Genomic DNA, 20,887 nt, shown 5'->3' on the forward strand with positions numbered 1-20,887 from the left:
TTCTGTTCAGGCAAGTAATCACAGAATTACACAGTGCAGAAGAGGCCCTCCGGCCCATCGGGCCTGCACTGACACATGAGAAAAACCTGACCTACCTATCTAGTCCCATTTACCAGCACTTGGCCCATAGCCTTGAATGTTATGATGTGCCAAGTGCTCATCCAGGTACTTTTTAAAGAATGTGAGGCAACCCACCTCCACCACCCTCCCAGGCAGCACGTTCCAGACCGTCACCACCCTCTGGGTAAAAAAGTTTTTCCACCCATCCCCCCTAAACCTCCTGTCCCTCACCTTGAACTTATGTTCCCTTGTGACTGACCCTTCAAATAAGGGGAACAGCTGCTCCCTATCCACCCTGTCCATGTCCTTCGTAATCTTGTACACCTCGATCAGGTCACCCTCAGTCTTCTCTGCTCCAACAAAAATAACCCAAGTCTATCCAACCTCTCTTCATATCTTAAATGTTTCATCCCAGGCAACATCCTGGTGAATCTCCTCTGCACCCCCTCCAGTGCAATCACATCCTTCCTATAATGTAGCGAGCAGAACTGCACACACTACTCCAACTGCGGCCTCACCAGAGTTATATACAACTCCAACATGACCTCTCTACTTTTGTAATCAATGCCTCAATTGTTAAAGGCAGGTATCCCATATGCTTTTTTCACCACCCCGCTAACATGCCCCCCGCCTTCAGAGATCTATGGACACACACGTCAACGTCCCTTTGCTGGTCAGAACTTCCTAGTGTCATGACACACTTATTCTTTACTGTACGGACAAGGCCCACCTGGCTGAGTGAGCAAGAGGCTTTGCAGTGATTGCCCGGTTCCCCTGCATCCAGGGTGCCATTGACTGCACACATGTGGCCATCAAAGCACCAGCGGGTCAGCCGGGTGACTTCATCAACAGGAAGGGACACCACTCCATGAACATGCAGATAGTGTGTGACCACAGGATGCAGATTCTGCAAGTCTGTGCAAGGTACCCAGGCAGCTCGCATGACACTTACATCCTGAGACACTCCCAGGTGCCGAGGCTCTTCAGTGCTCCAGCCCGACTGGATGGATAGCAGCTGAGTGACAAGGGATATCCGTTGAAAAGATGGCTCATGATGCCTCTCCGAGACCCAAGAACAGAGGCAGAGCAATGTTAAAATAGAAGCCATGCCTCCAGAAGGGCTGTGGTAAAGAGGACCATAGGTCTTCTGAAGATGCACTTCCGATGCCTGGATCATTCAGGAGGCGCACTACAATACCCCCCAGAGCGGCTGTCACTGATAGTGGTCACATGCTGCACTCCCCACAATCTGGCACTGGCAAGGGGGGACCCACTAGAGGAAGAGGATCTTGACGCAGCTGCATAGCCCACAGAGGATGAATCCAGTAGTGAGTCAAAAGAGGAGCATGGTGAAGAGAATGCTGAGGGCGTGGAGGCAGACCTTGGTAACCTCCAGAGAGGCAGGGATGCCTTGATCCAATGCTGCTTCAGCTAGGCTGCCAAAGATCAGCTTCAACCTCATGCCAGGGCTGCCAGCTCCATCCTGGATGTCTGAAATGATCCTTTCATTTGAACACAAAGAACACTCATTGCCTGTACAATAAAGTTCAGAACCACTTATGTCCAGCATTACATACTGGTGTACCCTGCACCAGTAAAATAAAAAGGTGAAGCATTCTCAACCCATGATGACAAAAACAAAATTTATGTCATTTTGACAATTCCAAACTATTTGATTGGACTTCTCTGGTCTTCATTCTCAGACCAGTGTAGATAAAGTAAACATACATGTACATAAAATCACCTGTGAGCTGCCCTTTTTGTGTTCATGGTGCCTTTAACTTAAGCTTGCAAGTGCTACATCCTGGTGCCCTCCACTCCCCTCCCCATCGCTGGCACCGGCATTGGAGACAGCCTACTAACTGTGCTGTCCTGTTGGTCTTGATGACCTTGGCGGTCATCCTCTGGCCCGTGGAGTTTGTGCTGGCCCCGCCTGAGAGGGAGCAGCCAATGGCATAGCTGGCATCTCCCCAGTCACCGCAGACTCATCAGATGCCACGGTGACTGGCAGATTTGGGGAGGAGCTGCTGTTGTCATCCAGAGCACCCTGAGAGGAGCCCACAGAGATGACAAGCAGCTCATGAGCCAACGCGAGGTTGCTCAGGACCTCCCTGCTCACCACTGATGGACAGGCACCTAGCTGGGACATTGGGTGCCTCATTCATTTCCCACACCGGCACCCTGGGCACTCTCTGCCTCCGCCTGGACCTCAAGCAAGTGTGAAGTACCCTCACCAATGTGCACGGAGATACTCACCACCGCTCTAATGCCCACCAAGGTGCTGGTATCTGTGCTGGTGCCTGCTTGGCAGAGGTCGGCTGTGATGCCGGTGCAACAGAAGCTCGGTAGTCCACCGGTGTCAGGGGTGGCCCTTCATGTTCCACAGAGCGAATGCCTGCTAGTGAATCTAAGGGACAGCAAGGACATTTCATTAGCTTAAGTCATCACACTGTCACTGTGCATGCCAGGCACCCTGGTGAGACAATGGAGATCTGCATCTTGGTGCCCTTGTCTTTCAATGGTCAATGGGGATGCCCAAGTTCAAGACTCATATCAATGAAGAGACTACACTAGAATGGTTGCATAAGCCAAAAATCTCACCTCTGTGTACTGCGCTCTTCGTCTGGCATGTCCGCCTCTCCACGCCTGGTTGCACAGGGAGTGTACCAGCTCTCGAGCTCCAGGACGTCTTGCTCGAATCTGCTGAGCAGCAGGTATGGGCTGCCCTCTGCCTGTACGTGCCCTCTCTGCCTGGTTATAGCTTGCCTTCTCCTGAAAGGACAGAGGAGCATTGATTAGTCCACTCTCCAACTGCAGCACCATTGCAGCCCGGCCAATCCCACCTGAGGAACACCTCGCAGGGCACATCTGAATCGTGGCCCTCGAGCCGCAAGGCGCTCAATCCAAGCAGCCAAGGCTCATCCTATTAGTCAGCTCCGGTACTATTGACAGTTGGCACTCAGGCTCTAGCACCCCTGAGATCCAGGAGGGGACAGCCAGACCTTAATACTTCTGCACACTGCTGGCATGGTACTCACCCTTCCTGAGCGCTGCAGGCCATTGAAGCACTTCTGGTACTGCATCCATATGCGCCGCACCACATCATGGTTGGCACCCACTCCCCCCATGCCCTCTTGATGAGGTGCAGTGGCCTCCTCCTTCTCCCATCTCTGGGGACAAGGGTACCCCTCCAGGCAGCCACATCCTCCGCAAGAACGATGAGGCAAGTGCCCACCTGATCTTCCCTCCCCCCTGCCATGTTGTGCCGCACTCGACTCCATTGGGAGCACTGAACAGACGTCCATTCGTGGCAGCCTGGGCTGCTTTTTCACCGGCCATCCGGGTCGCCATTGGACCTGGCAGCCCACAGGGTTCCACTCAGTGTACAGCCATGTTTAATTGGCCCACCAATATGAAATCACAGTCAGGGGCCAATTGCAGGCAGCGGCCCATTCCCCTGCCACTTGCAGGCCTGCCCGCCATCCCCACCCGACAACCTCAAAATCCTTCCCTAATTTCCACCCAATGCCATGGTGGGATTCGTACCCATGTTTTCCCAGACTATTAACCTGGGCCTCTGCGTTTCTAGTCCAGTGACATTTCCATTCCCCAACTGTTTCCCCCTACCTGAAGATGTCTGAGAATTAGTATTGTGGATAGTAGTACCTTGGCAGCCAAGCGACTTGGACATCACACAAGGCTGTCCATTGATAAAATGAAAAACTTCCACTTATTTAGCAATTTTAGCAACCTCAGGACATCCCAAAGCTCTTTACAACCAATGAGGTACCTTTGAAGTGTATTCACTGTCGCTACATAGAAATGGAGCAGCCTTTTTGATCACAGCAAAATAGTGATGAGGTAATGACCAGATAAAATGTTTTGGAGATTTTGGTTAGGGATAATTATTGGTCAGGACACAAGGGAGAATACCTCTGCTCTTCAGATAATGTCATGGGACTGCTCTTCAGATAATGTTATGTACACCATGTTCATGTTACCATACTTCCCCTCTCATGGTCATTGTACAACAGTGCAGGTGCCATTAATGTTCTGTAGTCATGTAGTGGTTATGTTACTGGACTAGTCATCCAGAATGTGAATTCAAAGGAAGAAAACAATTTATTATGAATAAAATTGACCATGAACCTGTTAGATTGTCAGTGCAGGAAATCTGCCATCTTTAAACTGGTCTGGCCGATGGGACTCTAATCCCACACCAACATGGTTGATTTTTGATTGGTCCCTGAATTGGCCTCACAAGAAATTCAGCTGTATCAGAACTGCTACAAAGAAGGTTCACTCCCATCTTTTAAGGGCAACCAGGGATGGGCAATAAATGCCAACCTTGCCAGCAGTGGACGTATCCTGAATGTAGATAACAAAATCAAATTCAGCGCATGGGGCTGCCTCGGAGATGAAAACAATGAGTGGAGGTGTTTCCAGTTACTGGAATGCTGCAATGAGCATGCGTCAACTGGCACAAGTGAAGTGGCATAATTTAATGAGGCCCAGAGGCATTACCCATGCCTTGACCATGGCACTCAGTTCAAGTTGAATAACTTGTGTGAATTTAAGGATGAAGTTGAGAAATACCATTTCTGAAGCATCAGTAAAAATCCAACAGAATAAAACAGAACATTTGACCTGACTTGAAACTGTAGCCCAATGATTGGAGCCTTGTGTTTCAGTGGCATCATGAAATTCTGGTAATATTTGTGTTCAGTGGGCAACATTGAACCTCATAATGATGATATGTTCCATTTTCTTGTAGTAAAACTGTCTCCTCCTTGGGGAATAAACATTTCAAAGACTGGCAAAGCATTTGACATTAACTGGGGTCTACCAGCCCATTGGAACCTAAAGTGTGTGAACTATCAGATAAGAAGGAGGAGCAGCATAAGCAGCAACTGGCTAGTCCAAAATGTGAGTAACTCTAAAATAGACATGTGACTGGATATCTTTGTGACAGAAGCAGAGCTTTAGCAAACAGGGAATATTTCTGTATTAAGATTTTTTTGACCTTAGAGAGATGTCTGATAGAAACGCGAACAGGCAGACTACAAAGATTAGCTTTTGATTATTTATGCCTTTTGAAAAGAGGGTCATGGGCAAAGAAGTGGAGGGAAGTGTGGGGCCTGGAAGCATTGCTAGAGGTGTAGTGTTTAAATGGCCTACTTGCATCGAGGTGATGCAACAGTGTTTCTGAATTGGTCCCTTAACTGAAGGGGTTGTCCTATGACGAGAGGCTCAGTAAATTGGACTTATGTTCTCTGGAGTTTAGAAGAATGAGAGGCAATCTCATTGAAATCTACAAAATTCTGAAGGGGTTTGATTGGGTGGACACAGAAACTGTTTCCACTGGTCAGGGAGTCTAAAACATGGGGTCACAGTCTCAGGATAAGGAGCCAATCCTTTGGACTGAGATGAGGAGAAATTACTTCACTCAAAGGGTTGTGAATCTTTGGAATTCTCTACCACAGAGGGCTGTGGATGCTCCATTGTTGAATACATTTAAGGCAGGGATAGACAGATTTTTGGTCTCTCAGGTAATGGGGAGAAGGCGGGAAAGTGGAGTTGAAGCCCAAAATCAGGCATGATCATATTGAATGGTGGTTCAGACTCCATAGGCTGTATGGTCTACTCCTGCTCCTATTTCTTCTGTTCTTGTGTTCAGTGGTGGGTTGGTAGTATTGGAGTCCTGAGGTAAGGGTGCTGGATTGTCAGAATAGGGAGTTGGCTGCCAGGGTGTGTGAGAACACTGTGTTTAGTGTGTTGGAATCTTGCCTGGCTGCGAGTAGGGTTGTGGAAATGCTCAGAGGAAGTTCTTAGAGGCTGGGGGCTTTGCCACTTTGAAATCAGGACCTGTAAGCAAAAGAAAAGGATTGGCAAGATCTGGAGGGTTGGGGGAAATGGAGTGAAAAAATTGGGGAGAGGAGAATTGGCCCCCAACAATGGAGAGGAGAAAAGGGATTTTGGATGATGATTATGCAGTGTAGGGGGACTTGGGAGAGAGTTGCTAGGGTCAGAGATGGTAGGGGAAAGAGAACTTTGAGGATGCTGGGATACAGTTATGTTTGAGGAGATGGGTTTGTAGCAATTTTTGTGCTATGGTGGAAAGAATGATGAATGGTTTATCTTCAGATTCACCATGCACCCAAGAAGCTATAGATGGGGGTAATGGTGGTAATGTCACTAGGTTAGTAAGACCCAGGCTAATGTTCTGGGACCATTGGTTCAAATCCCACCATGTCAACTGGTAGAATTTAAATTCAACTAATAAAATCTGGAATTGAAAGCTAGTCTCAGTAATGATGACCATTCAGCTTGCATCAATTGTTGTTGGGTTTGGAGGTGTGAAGGTGTGAGGAAGATTAGAAGAAATGATGTTGGACAGGAATGCAGATATGTCCCCATCTCCTCTGCTTTTCCCAGAGGCAGTTGCTGTGCAAAAATGATTACTCACCCAGCAATAGCGGAAAGCCAGTTGAAGTCTTTAATGAGGCACTTAGCAGGAATTTCCTGCAGGTAATGTAATTTTATCAGCTGCGCATGGAACTCCCCGCTGTGTCTGCGGCTTTGTCAACCCACAGGAGGTGAGTGCACAGTGGGAGGGTGGAGCATCACGATAATATTATTCAGTCTTCCCATTAAAAGTGTGAATCAGTAAGCCTGACATCACTCAGAGGCAGAGGTTGGAGACCAATGTTAACAATTATGCTGGTGGTGAAGAAATGGCGCCCGTTTCCTCCAGCCATTTCCTGCCTCCATTTCGTCCCTCTCACTCTTTCATCTCTTTCCCCCCAGCAGCATTCTCACTACAGTCGCAGGGAAGGTTGCTGGCCATCTGTGCAACTGCCCTCCCGCCTCTTCAACCCACCCACTGCCCCTAACTGGACGGTGATCCTGGAGGACCCTTCTTAATTGACTGAGTGTGGCATCAAGGGGCCCTCATAAAACTGGAGTTAAAGGGAATCAGGGGGAAAACTCTCCGCTGGTTGGAGTCATACCTAACACAAAGGAAGATGGTTGTGGTTGTTGGAGTTCAGTCATCTTAATCCCAGGACATCACTGCTGGAGTTCCTCAGGGTAGTGTCCTAGGCTCAACCAACTTCAGCTGCTTCATCAATGATCTTCCTTCCATCATAAGGTCAGAAGTGGGGATGTTCGCTGATGATTGCATAATATTCAGCACCATCCACAACTCCTCAGATACTGAAGCAGTCCATGTCCAAATGCGGCAAGACCTGGACAACATCCAGGCTTGGGCTGACAAAAGATGAGTAACATTTTTGCCACACAAGTGCCAGGAAATGACCATCTCCAACAAGATAGAATCTAATCATCGCCCCATGACATTCAATGGCATTACCATCACTGAATCTCCCACTATCAACATCCTGGGTGATACCATTGACCAGAAACTGAACTGAACTAGCCATATACATACTATGGCTACAAAAGCAGGCCAGAGACTAGGAATCCTGCGACAATTAACTCAGCTCCTGACTCCCCAAAGCCTGTCCACCATCTACAAGGCACAAGTCAGGGATGTGATGGAATGCTCTCCATTTGCCTAGATGAGTGCAGCTCCCATAACACTCAAGAAGCTTGACATCGTCCAGGACAAAGCAGCCTACTTGATTGGCATCACATCCACAAACATTCACTCCCTTCACCACCGCGTACAGTAGCAGCAGTGTGTATCTACAAGATGCACTGCAGAAATTCACCAAGGCTCCTTAGATAGCACCTTCCAAACCCATGACCGCTACCATCTAGAAGGACAAGGGCAGCAGATAGGTGGGAACACCACCATCTGGAAGTTCCACTTCAAGACACTCACCATCCTGACTTGAAAATATATCGCCGTTCCTTCACTGTCGCTGGGTCAAAATCCTGGAACTCCTTCCCAGCAGCACTGTGGGTGTACCTACACCACATGGACTGTAGCAGTTCAAGAAGGCAGCTCACCACCACCTTCTCAAGGGCAATTAGGGATGGGCAATAAATGCTGGTCCAACCAGCGAAGCCCACATTCCATAAATAAATAAAAAATTAGACACTCCTGCAAGATTGTACCTCCAGTCCTGCTTTGTGGTGATTAGGTCACAAACCGTAAATGGTTCCACCAACCAGGAAAAAAACCTAAGGTGGGAAAATTCAGCCGTAAATGTCTGATGAATTATGAGGTTGTCTCACCTCAGATCTAACTTTGGTGTGCGCATTCTGTTCAATGTACTGCTAGTTCCTTTAAGATTGCTGCATAACCGTACATGCATTCTCTTAAAGGAAATGGCTTATTAATTCGGTTGGGGGCACATTGGCCAAGCAGCTCTGCCAGAACATTGCCTCAGATATAACACCCCTATAGATGTGTTATAAATGGATAAGGATTAGCTGCTTTCATAGCCAATTGTTTATGACCACAGCCCTTTGTTTTCTTCAATGTCTTCAAATTTCAGTGTTACGATCGCTGTGGGGAAACTGTAAATCAAAATAACCGAATTTACTGAATAGCACTCAAAGGAAGAATTTATCAACAAGATTCCACTTTGGTAGCTTTTACTTTAACACAACCAGAACCAAAATAAATGACACATTAATTATCTGGCAAATGATACTTCAAATAAAAGTGCAAATTTCACTTTAAATAGTCAATACGTCTTACACAACCACAAGCATTCACTTCACCACCTGCACAAACATAATACCATATGCAATCTCAACTTTTGACTTTTCAGTCTTTCCAACACAGCCTCTAGTAGATAGGATCACTCACATAGAAGCTAGGAGCAGGAGTAGGTCATTTGGCCCTTCGAGCCTGCTCCGCCATTCAGTATGATCATGGCTGATCCTCTATCTCAACACTGTACTCCTGTGCTCTCCCCATAAACCTTGATGCCTTTAGAGTCCAAAAATCTATCTATTTCCATTTTAAATATATTCCATGACTTGGGCTCCACTGCCTCCTTTGGTAGAGTATTCCACAGATTCACAACTCTCTGAGTGAAGAGGTTTCTCCTCATCTCAGTCCTAAATGGTCTACCCTTGAACCTGAGATAGTGACCCCTTGTTCTAGGCCCCCAGCCAGAGGAAGTATCATCCCTGCAACCAAGTCTATCCAGCCCTGTCAGAATTTTATATGTTTCAATGAGATCTCTTCTCGTTCTTCTAAACTCCAGTGAATACAGGCCTAGGTGGCCCAACCTCTCGTCATATGACAATCCTGCCATCCCAGGAATCAATCTGGCGAATCTTTGCTGCAATCCCTCTATGGAAAGTATATCCTTCCTTAGGTAAGGAAACCAAAACTCTACACAATACTCCAGGTGTGGTCTCACCAAGGCCCTGTACAGCTGCAGTAAGACATCCTTGCTCTTGTACTCAAGTCCTCTCGCAATGAAGGCCAACATACCATTTTCCTTCTTAACAGCTTGCTGCACCTGCATGCTTGTTTTCAGTGATTGGTGTACAAGGACACCCATGTCCTTTTGCACATCAACATTTCCCAAACTATCACCATTTAAATAATACTCTGTCAATCTGTTTTTCCTACCAAGGTGAATAACTTAACACTTATCCATATCATACTGCATCTGCCATGTATTTGCCAACTCACTCAACGTGGCTAAATTGCCTTGAAGCCTCTTAACACCCTCCTCACTTTCCTACTCAATCGATTCAGACTTTGAGTCACATTCACTGGCAGCTATATTCCATCTGAGGTCCCTGGATATGGTCAACACTGACAAGGCACGCATCCATGAACCCTCTTTCACTCAGGTCATGTCGGTCCTGATGGTGTAGCTTTCCAGAAGCCCTTTTCAATCGACCAACCAACAATACCCAGTCCATGATCTGGTCCTCTGATATGAACTCTCAGCATTTTCACATACCTGAGCTACTTACACCCCTTTTAGGATTCCGTCCTTTTTAACTTGATTATACATCACTTACCCAAAAGAGCTTCTGGAATTGTATTTTTCTTCTTACTTCCAGACAGAAAAAACAACCCTTCGGTACAGAGCTTGGCTTACTCCTAAACACATCAGGAGTTTGATAACTTTTGTCCTGCTGTAGCACTGCATTGTGTCTGCATTTGTGTGCTGATCAACTTCTGCCTCCAGCTCACCTTTGTGTTCACCAGCCCACGGCTTCCAGTCTTAACTTCCTTCCTGTTCCTATTGCTTCCAGGAATAGCAAGTCATATTGACCAATATTTCTTATCATCCAAGAAAATTACAATTGATCTCTTTACAATTGACAAAAATTCTTGGAGAGGCTTTCTACAACTGGGAGGTCCACTTGGAATGTCCAAGGCTCTGGGGGCAAGCTAACCACACCAGAAGAGGTGGTCTGCAGGTGGGGGATTGAGAGGACACCTCAAGATGGAGGCACCCTCTGAAAGACCTGGTATTGGAACAAATTGAACTGTGGCCATAGCTGCCAGGCCATTATTGTGGAGAGGGAGCCCCATGACAGGGTGGCCGGTGGTCGCGGTTGTGGCCCTTGTAACCCATGCTGGGTTACTTTTCAGGGTGTGCATTTAGCCCCTCCCAGCCTGACACTGGGAGGCCACAACCCATTCCAGCCATATTGGGAGATCCATCTGCGCCATCTGGAAAATCCAGACAGCATGGGCAGGTAGCTATCACCCTCCTGGATCCATCTTCCTGAAAATAGGCAAGAGGCGGTAACACACCAGCCAAACAGCACACCGGCCCAGCGACACACCGGCCCAACGACACACCGGCCGCTACAAAGAAATTGTCGGCACGTCCGCCTCCAAACCTGACTCCATCTTGGAATGAAAATTCTGCCCAGTGTTTTCATATATTAGTTTTGAAGTTAATCCTTTTAAACGCGGGTTATTTTCTCTGGTTCTATTGCTGCAGAGAATGTGAAACAGCTTGTCATAGCCGATGTATCACAATCCCTTTCGAATCCTGTAAAAAGGCATTTGCATCGCCTCTTAAGCTTCGCTTTTCCACTGAGATCGTGACAAATTTACATCATCGTTTCTCATAATCCAGTCCCTCCATCCCCTCAATTATTTCAGTTAATCTATCCTTTCAATAACTGTCATGTCCTGTTTGTACTGTGGTCACCAGAGCTGGACACAATATTTCAAGCGGAGTCACAATGGCTTATGAAGCAACAAGATTGCCTCACTCTTAGAATCAATATTGCCCTATTAAACCATTGACCAAGCATTGAGACAGCTTCAATTTATTGTCAGTCAAGAAACTCAGATTTCTTTATCTTCTGTGCACATTGTTTAAAGAATAATAATGTCCTGGATTTCTTTGTCACTACATGGTGCTTTCTTCCTTCAAGTGCGAGAACCCAAATGCGAAGATTACTGATGCAAATCCAAATGTCAAGAACATAATTCAAGTGCGAGCCAAATACACCATTTGCGGAGACAATGCAATTTGGAGTGAGTGGAGTGAAGGAACATACTTTGGTAAGAAAAACATCACCATATATCCATGTAGTGGACCACAGGACAGCTAAGTAAAAGTAGAAAGCAAAAGTTACATTTTCAAAAAAAACTCCCTTTGTGATTTTCTGAAAAAACTTGGAAATGTGACAGCAAATCTTCACATATCAAACTCCTACAAACAGCAGTGAAATAATTGACCAGATCATCTATTTTGGTGAAGCTCTTTGAGGGCTAATTATTGGCCAGGGCAGGTGGAGAACTTCCCTGCTCTTCTTCAGAAACATGCTGGGAGGTCTAGTACATACATCTGAGAGGGCAGATGAGGCCTTGGTTCAACTGTCACAGGAGGCCATTGCCCAGGGTCCTGGCTAATATTTGTCCCTCAACCAACATCACTTAAAAATAAATGATTATCTGGTCATTAACTGATAGTCAGTTGTGGGATCTTGCTGTGCACATATTGGCTGCCACGCATCCTCTATTAAACAGTGATTACATGTCAAAAGAACTTAATTGACTGTAAAGTGTTTTGGAAGGCCCTGAGATTATGCCAGGCAGTGCAGAAATGCGAGATTTTTTTTGCGAGAGGCAGGGGATGGGGAGCACACAAGGCAAGGCGGAGGGAGTCTATGATTGACACTGTATCCCTAGAGAAGCCTGAACTGGGAAAAAAAGGAAAGAGAGCTAGGTGTCAGCCCTGCCTCAATTACCCATTCTCACCTTTGAGTTGGAAGATTGTGGGGTCAAGTTCCACTCCAGGACTTGAGCACAAAAATGAAAACTGGACACTTCAGTGTGATACTGAAGTGGTGCTGCACTGTCAGACGTGCTGTCTTTTGGATGTTAAACTAAGGCCCTGTGTGTCCCCTCAAGTGGATGTAAAAGATCCCATGTATGATTTTGAAGCACGGGAGTTATCCCAAGTGTCCTGGTCAACATCACAAAACTCTGTTCATTGCTGTGTGTGGGAGTTTGTTGCATACAGATTGGCTGCCCCATGTCCTATATTGCAGTTATGCCTATACTTTAAAAGTACTCTATTGACTGCTAAGTACTTCTTGATGTCCTGTGGTTGTGAATGGTGATAAATAAATGCAAGTCTTTAAGCCTGTGCTGTGGATGAAGTTTAATCCTCCTTTATCCTGCTCCACTCTGTCCATGGGGAGTAAGGTGTTAGAGTTGCTCCTGGTATAGGGAGACATGGTGACCTCCTTGAAACTGTGCCAGACTGCAAACTGAGAGATGTTGCTGATGCTGCCTGCAGCAGCCTGGGAGGAGCCTCTGGCATGAAGGTTAAGGCTCACAGTTACATTGAAAGCCACAATGAGTGCTGTCCATGCCCTATTGTGACTGCAGCAAGTAACAGAGCTTAGTGACAGCCTCCTTGTTGAAGGGGAGGTGCCCAAGCCATTACTTCTCAGTGAAGTTCCTGTTGGAGAAGAGACTCCCTGAAGACCCTCAGAGCATATGGGTTCCCCCAGCTGCTTCCTCTCTCCTGTCTTCATTGCTGCCCTCCCTCCTCCTCCAGGAGAAAAGGCAGACCCACCAGACCACGCATGACTACAATACAATGGTGTTAATGGCAGACACAAACAGTCCTGCACTAGTAAAATCTTCTCCGTAGACAAACAGAGCTTTCCAAAGTTATAGCTGATCAAGCGTGACAAACCTGTAAGTGTTGCACAATTCCTTTAAATAACACAGAGTAAATGTGCATCCGACCTGATAAAGCTATGAGACACTGAATTAACTCACCACATGGTGAATCAAGCACTGGAGAAGACCAAAATCAAAAAGGGTCCTCCAAGTGGCAGAGGGCCCTTATTTAAATACATTTTCCATTGCTTTAAATAGTCCTGACTCCGAGGGAGAAGTACAGTGCAATATGGCGAATGGTGCACTTCCAACCAGAAATGCGCTCGGGAATTCCTGCCCGCCATATTGTAAGCTTGGATGCCCATTTTGTGCCCGAAAAATGGGAGTGCCACAATCGAATTTACAGACCCTGCTTTACTGTGGAATAAAGATTTATTACTGAAATATTTAATGGAGTGAATCATGCAGTTTTGATATATATTTGTTTTTCCATAAATTAAACAATGATATTCTTCACAGGGGAAGACATTGGGCGAGGCTGGAATTGGAAAATTGCTTTGCTTATCATTATCCCAATCCTGGTGGCAGCAGCTGCAATCACACTCCTCACTTACTTGAAACAGTAAGGGCTTCCAGTTCTGGTTTATAAAAATCTCTTAACTTCTATGGTAAAATATTAGTCTGTTTTGCAAGAACAGCAAAATGGCCTCCCAGTGCAGAGGAAAGAAACTCAGCTGTGCTGAGGCCTTTAAAATCACTGTGTGGGGCCTTTTGATTGGAGCAAACATGTCATAGGGGCATTTAAGACAAGCTAATGGCATCTCTGATATGAAACGTTATAGGGTATTGTTTGGGAATCTGGAAAGTGCAGGTACAAGATGACATAGGACCAGGCTTGATATTAGAGCAGATCAGATAGCTGCAGAACTGAGATTAGATCAGATAGCGGCAGAACTGAGATTAGAGCAGATAGCGGCAAGGCTGAGATTAGATCAAATAGCAGCAGGGCTGAGATTAGAGCGGATAGCAGCAGGACTGAGATTAGAGCGGATAGCAGCAGGGCTGAGATTAGAGCAGATAGCGGCAGGGCTGAGATTAGAGCAGATAGTGGCAGGGCTGAAAGTAGATCAGATAGTGGCAGGGCTGAAAGTAGATCAGACAGCGACAGAACTGAGATTAGAGCAGATAGTGGCAGGGCTGCGAGTAGATCAGGTAGTGGCACGGCTGAGGTTAGATCAGACAGCGGCAGAACTGAGATTAAAGCAAATTGCAGCAGGGCTGAGATTAGAGCAGATAGCGGCAGGGTTGAGATTAGATCAGATAGTGGCAGGGCTGAGATTAGAGCAGATAGTGGCAGGGCTGCGATTAGATCAGACAATGGCAGGGCTGAGATTAGATCAGACAGTGGCAGAACTGAGATTAGAGCAGATAGTGGCAGGGCTGAAATAAAATCAGATAGAGGCAGGGCTGAGATTGGAGAAAGTAGCAGTAGGTCTGAGTTTAGAGTAGCTATGATTTAATCATCGGAACAAGGGGCTGAATGGCCTCCTCCTGTCCACATGTTCCTGTGTCACATTCTGTAATTTCTATTGTTCTGTGTTGTTACTGATAAAATAACCGGAATAAATTACTTTGGATAGCTTGACTAACCACATGCTGTGCTGTTTTGTATTATTGAAGTATTTTGATGTGTGTGAGACCTTATTTGTTTGGTGAATGTCTCCCTTTCCAATCAGGTAATTTACTTTTCTCTTTTAAGGCTTCAGATATTGATCCTTCCACCAATCCCTGATCCGGGGAAGCTTTTTAAAGGCATGTTTGGAGACTCGAATGGAGACTATTCGGTAGGTTCAACATACATTGCTTTCAGTCTTTAACAGTACCGTGGGATAGGAATGCAGCAGTGCACAAGACACCAGAATTGGAGGAGTGTACAGATCTCTGAGGGAGGTAGGACTTGAGGAGGTTACAGAGTTAAGAAGGGGTGAAGGTCCAATTCTGGCCTTGACTGGTTTCCATGTTTGCTCTTCAACATGACTCACTGTCTGAGGTGGGCCTCTCAGCTCACTGGCAGCAATAAACTTGATTTATATTTTGCGTTTATTATTTAAGCAACAGTGGAGTGCAGCTGTCAGTCAGTAATAAAAGAAGAAATGGATTGAACTCAACAAGAGCATCAACAAAATTGTCTTTCAATATGTATTATTTTTTAATTCTTTCATGGCACGTGGGTGTCGCTGGTTAGACGAGCATCCATTGCCCATCCCTAATTGCCCTTGAGAAGATGGTGGTGAGCTGTCTTCTTAACCTGCTAAAGTCCATGTGGTGTAGGTGCACCCACAGTGCTGTAAGGAAGGGAGTTCCAGGATTTTGATCCAGTGACAGTGAAGGAACGGATGGTGTGTGGCTTGGAGGGGCACTTGCAAGTGTTGGTGTCCACGTGCATCTGCTACCCTTGTCCTTCTAGGTTGTGGGCTTGGAAGGTGCTGTCGAAGGAGCCTTGGTGAGCTGCTGCAGTGCATCTTGTAGGTGGTACACACTGCTGCTACTGTGTGTTAGTGGTGGAGGAAGGAGTGAATATTCGTGGACAGGGTGCCAATCAAGCGGGTTGTTTTGTCCTGGATCATGTTGAGCTTCTTGAGTGTTTTTGGAGCTGCACAATACAGGCAAATGGGGAGTACTCCATCACACTCCTGATCTGTGTCTTGTAGATGGTGGACAGGCTTTGGGCAATCAGGAGGTGAGCTACTTACTGCAGGATTCCTAACCAGTGACCTTCTCTTGTAGCTACAGTATTTATATGGCTAGTCCAGTTCAGTTTCTGGTCAATGGTAACACCCAGGATGTTGATAGTGGGGCATTCAGCAATGATAATGTTATTGAATGTCAAGGGGTGATGCTTAACTTCTCTCTTGTTGGAGATGGTCATTGCCCGGCACTCGTGTGGTGCAAATGTTACTTGCCACTTGTCAGCACAAGCTTGGATATTGTCCAGGTCTTGCTGCATTTGGACATGGACTGCTTCAGTATCTGAGGAGTTGTGAATGGTGCTGAACATTGTGCAATCACCAACGAACATCCCCAATTCTGACCTTATGATGGAGGGAAGGTCATTGATGAAGCAGCTGAAGATGGTTGGGCCTAGGACACTATCCTGAGGAACTCCTGCAGTGATGTTCTGGAACTGATATGATTGACCTCCAAAAACCACAACCATCTTCCTTTGTGCTAGGAATGACCCCAACCAGAGGAGAGTTTCGCCCTGATTCCATTGACTCCAGTTTTGCTAGGGCTCCTTAATGCCACACTTGGTCAATGCAGCCTTGATGTCAAGGGCAGTCACTCTCACCTCACCTCTGGGATTCAGCTCTTTTACCATGTTTGCACTAAGGCTGCAATGAGGTCAGCAGCTGAGTGGCCCTGGCGGAACCTAAACTGAGTGTCAGCGAGCAGATTATTGCTGAGTAAGTGCTACTTGATAGAACTGTCTATGACCCCTTTTAAAGAAAAAGTGTCAGTAATGGCTGAAGTGGGTAATACTTAGCCCTTTGACTTTGAAGATTGTGGGTTCAAATCCCACTACAGAGACTTGAAGGCATAGTCCAAGCTGATAGCCCAGTGCGGTTCTAAGAGGGTGCTGCACTGTTGAAGGTGCTATCTTTCATATGAGACATTAACCTGAAGCTCTGCCTCCCTCTCATATAAAATGGGCTGTGCAAAGACTGTGGCCTGAATTTTGCACTCGTCAGGCATGTGCTATCGGTGGGCTCAGGAGCAGGCAGGAAACCGTCCACCAACAGTGATTGGCCTCTGACCGCGATTTCACACTGGCTGACCAATTAATGGGCAGTCACTCTTACCTCACCTCTTGTGTTCAGCCCTTTTTTCCATGTTTGGACTAAGGCTGTGATGAGGTCAGGAGCTGAGTGGCTCTTGTGGTACCCAGAGAAAGGTTCAGCACTGCCGGTGGGGGCAGGAAGAGGGAGGGTGCCGACGTCACTGTGGGTGCTGCTGAGCACTTCCACTGAGCTCCCTGAAGGCACACAGCTGCCTCAGGGAGCTGCAGAGCTCCAAGTAATAAAAGAAAGCACAAAAATGCTGCAAAAAATGACCATGCAGCACAATCAAGCACTGGAAAGCATACCTCATAAAAAAAAGGTTGACAGATATTTTTATTTTAAATCCTAAAGGAGATTTCATCCCGCCCTTGGATGAGGTTTCATTAGAAATGTAAAGGCTGCCTGGCTGATTGGCCCTTCTGCCAACTGTAAGGTTGGACGGGCGCTCTTCTGACTTTTGCACGCGCCCGCAGAGTGAAATATTGCACAAGTGCGCAGTGATGTCGGGACACTCGCCTGATGTCATCTCACACGACGACATCCCACACGCAGGATGTAAAATTCTGGCCTGTAAGATGTCTCCTGGGCTCCCTGCCCACATTAAACTCTTAGTTAATGCTACTAAAACAAATGTTCCGGACATTATCCTATTGCTTTTTATGGGAGCTTGTTATGTGCAGATTAGCTGCCACATCCCTACATTACAACATTTCAAAAATACTGAAGTCTTTGATTTTGAAAGGCTCTATATAAATGCAAGCTTTTCTTTTGAAGCTTGGATTTGTTGGGGCTACCTTCTGCTAAGTGTTTTCATTCACAAAATGTCATGTGGGGTTATAAAAGGTCAGACTGAATGACATAACACTCACAATGAAATGAGAAAGGACCGAGAAAAGTTAATAGACTGAGTCTGTTTTTTTCACAGATGTGGAACAAACAACCCAAGGGAAGCTTGATATACAAAGCAGAAGAAGAAATAACTTGCCAAGTGACAACTGTAGAGCAATTAAAGCATCCTGCAGAAGGAGAAGAGAAACTGGATGAGAATGAGAGACTAGAGGAAACTCTCATTACATTTGTGGATCAGATCCATGTGAAAGATGATAACCTGCATTATGACTTGGTGAGGTCATGAATGGAGCATTTTCCAGTGTTACCTTCTTATATTGATGAAGCTATGTGACTATTCTGACATGCAAATAGGAAATTCTCATTCCCACAAGTTCATTCTCAACTGATCATGACAGCGCCTGTTCGTGGATTCCAGGAATGGACGGTTGAGCTGGCAGGTTTTGGTATTTACCAACAGTTCCTCATCCTGACCACTCCAATTAAACATGGTGACACATAACACAGATCACTGCAGGTCCAGTTCTCAGCCAACTTTTCTTCTGTTCATCAAACCGTACAGTTGGCTCTCAGACAGTGAATTGCTGTTAGTTAACAGTTCTTGTTTGTCAGCCTGTGGCAGTGAGCTGTTAGGAGTTTTCCATTATGTTATTGGCTGCGTGATAGACACATCATGGGCATGTGAGAAGAACGGGCAGTCGAGTTTAAACTATCAACTTCAAGATTGGCCAGGTCTGTCAAACAGCAGTACTTTCACCTGTAGTACAAGATTTTCAAGGTGTATTATCTCACCTACCATTAACTACCATTTACTGTCACTCACTCCTAAGATTGCAGAGGTTCATGGATCAGAAATCAACAGTTGACATAAACACACAGCAGACACATACATGCACACACATACATAGACAGCAGACACACACGCACATGCAAACAACAGTCGCACATACAGCAGACATGCATATAGCAGACAAATACACGCCCACACACATATATAAAGCAGACACACACATACATAGAGCAGACACATGCACACACATACATGCAGCCAACACGCACACCACAGACAAAAACATACAGCAGGCACACATAAACATACACATACAGCAAACACACACTGCAGCAAAAGCATACAGCAGACACATGCATACATAACAAAACTCACATGGCACACACACGCAGACACACTCGCATATCAGACACACACATCCACATGTCAATGCACACACACACACACATGCAGATGCACAATCTGACGGTAGATAGACACAATTTGGGATTTTCAAATCTCCTTGAACAGAGTTGACTGATGGAGACTAACAGTGTACATTTGTGTTCCTTCTAACGCATTAATTTAACTAAACTTCTGAGCTGTGCTGTAAGTCAGAATTGTTTTTTAAGAGTGGTTTGGATGAAAATTTGCCAGAATGAAAAAGCTACTTCGCAATATCCAGTTTTCAAATAAAAATTTGACAAGTAGAAAGATCAATACTCCAGGAATCTAACAATTCAAATAAAGAAAATGTGAGACATAGTGTTGTCAGACCAAAGCACAATTCACTAAGCTCAAGCCCCAGTAATGTACCATTTATCTATTGATAACTTTGCTACGATTCACTGCAATATCCCAGTGAACACTTATACTCTTTTGAGTACCAATTTAACATATTAAGCAATTTTTTAAAAAGCCAATTAGACAAGTTGGTAGCCCCTTAAAGGGGGCTGTAATGAAAATAGAATTTTAAAGGAACCTTACATGTTGTTTTGGGGGCTAATGATGCACTCCAGCACCCATGGTGCTCCCCGGTCATGGAAGGCCTCAAGCATAGCAGCGGACACCCCGTGCTACCTCTCCAGGGACATCCAACCATGAACATAGCTGCGGAAGAGGGGCAGACAGTTGGGGTGGATGACTGCCCGCAGCCTGAACCTGTTACTGCCCACCTTGGCCAGGAGTAAAAACTTATAAACACAAACCCAACTAATTGGTTTACACTGATTGAATTTGGGGAATCTGCTGTAGCACTGGAAAAAAAAAACACCAGTTGTTTCTACATTTCTATTGAATGCCCAAATGGAGCAATGAAAAATAGATCAGAATTTCACTGGGTAGAAGTGGAGAGCGGAGGGAGGGTTGTTTAAAAAACCCTGAACATCCCTCCGGCTCAATCTAATTGAAGTATTCTATAGCTCTACCTAGCGAACCAGGCCTCCTCCAATGTGACAAAAACAAAATACTGTGGATGCTGGAAATATGAAATAACAACAAAAAATGCTGGAAATACTCAGCCAGTCAGGGAGCATCGGTGGAGAGAAACAGAGTTAACCTTTTGAGGTCAAGATGACCCTTCAATGTACGCTGCTCCCAAGTGTACCTGTGTACTTTAGCATTCACTTTTGAAAGGCAAATGTAATTCTCTATGCATGCTTTCATTAGCTTTGTGTGCTGTAGATTGCAATTATACTATTAGGAGGAACCACACCTGGATTCACCAGGTGGGTTCATGCTGGGCCTGTTTTCCTTTGGGCACATGATGCTGCAAAACAGCCCACTATCCAGTGAACCTCCTGTTGATTTCAGATCAACTGGCCTTTGTGTCTGAATAGCCTTGCTGCTGTTAAGGAGAAATGTTTACTGTATTTATTGTGCAAGTTTTTATCACCAGCCAAATCTTTAATAAAAATTTTATTCCGATTGACTATTTTCATTTCCAGACATGAGTCTGGAGTTGGGAGTTTGCTGGCCTGAAGGTAAAAAGACATCTATGTATTGTTTAGTACCTTTCAAGTCCCCAGGATTTTACAGCCAATCAAATACTTTTCAAGTGCTATCACTGTTGTAATTTAGGAAATGTGATAGTCAATTTGTGCATTGAAAGCTCCCACAAATAACAATGAGATAGTGACCGGATAATCTGGATTTTTAGTGATTTTGTTTGGGAGATATCCGCCAATTTTAAGGGCTGGAATTTTTTTTCTGCCTCAGTGCTTTTATTGTTCCATTTGCAAGCTTAAAGCCTTTCTGACTTTCTACTACTGTTGGGGATGGTATAAATAAGCATTACTGCTTCAACAGGGAGCAAGACTTGCTTCA

The 20,887-nt window shown here is 45.6% G+C and overlaps 1 protein-coding gene across 1 annotated transcript in view; it reads left to right on the forward strand.

The window, feature by feature from the left end:
• The window catches only part of LOC121281861 (interleukin-13 receptor subunit alpha-1-like), a 47,128-nt gene extending 26,640 nt beyond the window's left edge, over positions 1–20,488 (forward strand). Inside the window, exons 6-10 of the mRNA XM_041194944.1 lie at positions 4,835–4,986; positions 11,401–11,530; positions 13,625–13,727; positions 14,865–14,949; positions 17,870–20,488. Coding sequence (XP_041050878.1) covers positions 4,835–4,986; positions 11,401–11,530; positions 13,625–13,727; positions 14,865–14,949; positions 17,870–18,079 — 680 coding nt within the window. The 3' untranslated portion in view covers positions 18,080–20,488. The remainder of the gene's footprint in view (positions 1–4,834; positions 4,987–11,400; positions 11,531–13,624; positions 13,728–14,864; positions 14,950–17,869) is intronic.
• The last annotated feature ends 399 nt before the right edge of the window (positions 20,489–20,887 follow it).

The sequence above is a fragment of the Carcharodon carcharias genome, chromosome 9, assembly GCF_017639515.1.
Source record: "Carcharodon carcharias isolate sCarCar2 chromosome 9, sCarCar2.pri, whole genome shotgun sequence".
In the NCBI taxonomy this organism is placed as follows: Eukaryota; Metazoa; Chordata; class Chondrichthyes; order Lamniformes; family Lamnidae; genus Carcharodon; species Carcharodon carcharias.